General features: G+C 41.4%; 1 protein-coding gene across 1 annotated transcript; it reads right to left on the bottom strand.

The window, feature by feature from the left end:
* Nucleotides 1-1,735: 1,735 nt before the first annotated feature.
* Nucleotides 1,736-2,733, bottom strand: LOC106599593 (cerebellin-2). The gene is made up of 3 exons (XM_014190885.2): nucleotides 2,367-2,733; nucleotides 2,143-2,262; nucleotides 1,736-2,056 (listed from the first exon to the last, which is right to left on the bottom strand). The coding sequence occupies exons 1-3, from the start codon at nucleotides 2,637-2,639 to the stop codon at nucleotides 1,859-1,861; spliced, it is 591 nt and encodes a 196-aa protein (XP_014046360.1). The 5' UTR covers nucleotides 2,640-2,733; the 3' UTR covers nucleotides 1,736-1,858.

Here is a 2,733-nt window from a genome sequence, read left to right on the forward strand (position 1 = left end):
GCTCTATTTCCCTACTTGGGAGCATTACGAACCGTAGGTCAGGACTTTTCACCAGGCTACATAAAACAACACAGCAGCTTTTCGGTATGTTTTGTTATTTCTGTATACAATGTGTCAATAGGAAAGAATGTTGGTTTTCCCCAATTTGTTGTCGTGGGTCAAGGGAATTCCTTATTATTACTACATGAATACCCGACTGGGACTGTCTGCAAAGTTCGAGAAAGTTTTGCAACTGAACGTGACCCTGGTAACATTAACGTTACCAGTAGCATATATGCACACATTTGGTGGCACAGAAAAAAATGAAAATGGATAGCAAGCAATTTATTGACTACATTTATTTTGCCACTACACTATATCTGACTGGGTAAATAACTTTATTTGGAGTTAATGTGGACCCACTGTCTCAGACTTGACCACTTGGACTAGGATTCGAGCACTGGGACTCGAACATCAGTCATAAGGACTCGTGACTCCATTCGTTACTCGACCAACATTGGTGACTCAGACTTGGACTCGAGCACAGGGGACTTGGTACTCAATTCGGACTTGAGTTTTAGTGACTCGACTGCATCACTGGGCAAAACATTAATTAGCCCCCGTTCTACTTTTGGACACCAATGTGGCTGCGACGTCTGTGGAACGTTGATTACAATGGCACTGACGCGGCCCAGTGACGGAGGTGCAACCCATACTACTTTGCCTATATGTAGGCTGAATTAGGAATGGCCAGATGATTTACATGGCCAGATAACCCTTATATATTATATGGCTCAGTTGGTAGAGCATGGTGTTTGCAACGCCAGCATGGTGTGTGCAACGCCAGGGTTGTGGGTTCAATTCCCACGGGGGGCCAGTACAAAAAATAAATAAAAATAAAAAAATGCATGAAATGAAAATGAAATGTATGTATTCACTACTGTAAGTCGCTCTGGATAAGAGCGTCTGCTAAATGACTAAAATGTAAAATATATGTTTGTCATTTTTCTGCTGTTGGGAAGGAAATGTGATGTTATGTTATGCAGAAAAATATGTTGGTAGGACAAGGCTATGTATCTTTGTGCACATGGGAGTCAGTGATATATGTTTACTATAGGTTAATGAGACAATACAAATGTGATGTGACTAAAATGTGACTGAAATTAAAGGGAATTTAGTTTACTAAAATGGCGCACTGTTTGACAATGACTAGACTTAATCATTATTCAAATGACACAAATGTGACTTAATGTTGCACTGTTGGAACTAGCGCAAGCATTTCACTACACCTGCGATAACAACTGCTAAAAACGTGTATGTGACCAATAACATTTGATTTGATTTGGATGTTATTACAAAGTGACTAAGACTAGACTAAACCTTTTAAAAAGTGCCAACATTAACACTGTATCAACGTGCAATATAGGTCCAAATGCCAGCTAGCCTACATTTGCACACCTTTGGAAAATGTTATTTGATTACAATATTTCAATGGCACTACTGCAACAACGTTGACACTAGAGCCAACACTCAATTTCCACCTATTGGCTCTGTACGCTTGAGATGCGTTTTGTGGTTTCAATGGACAGCTACGGTGTGTCTACGGTTTCAGGACCATGGATAGCTACTGAATGGGCGCAACTGACAAACGCCTGCATAGGCTACTCTTCACAGTTTATATAATATCATACCAACAATCAGTCACATTCAGCCATACAAATCCCAACCTCATAGCACGGAATAATTTCGTCATAAATTACCAAAATAGCCTACTTTATCTCACAGTCAGTTATACATTTGTTCATCATTTATATCCAGAGATGGGTGGCCAACGTCCTTGAAGAAAATAAAAAAGAGTCACTTGATTTGAGAGTTGTGATTAGAGAGGAAACACCAAGAATCCAGAAAACGTTGAGTACCTCCATCCACCCATTAGATCCCCCCTCTCAAGCTTCAAGTAGAGTTTGTCCTCCCGTTCCAGGTGCAGAAGGACTGAATTGCTCGCAGCCTCTCGAGTGACATCATGGTCCCCGGCGAAAGCTGATATTATAGGGTATTCGTTGTGCATCAAGTTTACCTGCAGAATGTCATGCAATAGGTATGATAAAGACATGAAAAGCACAATTCAATTGCATCACAATACGGACCTCCTTATACACTTACCTGTATAGTCTGTCGGTTGTAAACCTTCACCACATGGAAGCTAAAACTGTAAATGCCTCTTCTTGGTGCTTGAAATACACTCGCTTGCAGCTTGAAATGGTTGCCAATGTTCACTAATACCTGCAATGAGAAAAACATCAAACGTCCTAAAGAGCACAAACATACATTGTCAATATTAGCCTATGAAAAGACACAAATCATGAAAGACATAAATAATCTCGAACCTTGTCAAAGTAGATGGTCGGAGACGTATTGCTCATATCAGAAGGTTCGTGGTTCGTTCCCCTGAGTGCGGAGAAAGCCACTTTAGCACCGCTTGCCCGGACAGATATCCCGAAGGAAGGGGTCAACGCTCCCTCTGCAGACGGGTTCGCATCACAAACCACCAGACACTTTCCCTCCAAAACAAGAGGTTCTGTGTAATTCTGTCCCAGCGAAAAGGCAACGCCAAATCCTAGGAGGACCAATGAAAGCATGGTACAAAATCGAAGAAACATTGTCTGCTAAACTGTAACACAGTTTACGGTTTGCGATTGCTCTGCTTATCAGGTTTGTGGCAATCAGTCCCCCTTCAAACCGTTCACATGCTCT

Source organism: Salmo salar, chromosome ssa03 (genome assembly GCF_905237065.1).
Source record: "Salmo salar chromosome ssa03, Ssal_v3.1, whole genome shotgun sequence".
Taxonomy (NCBI): Eukaryota; Metazoa; Chordata; class Actinopteri; order Salmoniformes; family Salmonidae; genus Salmo; species Salmo salar.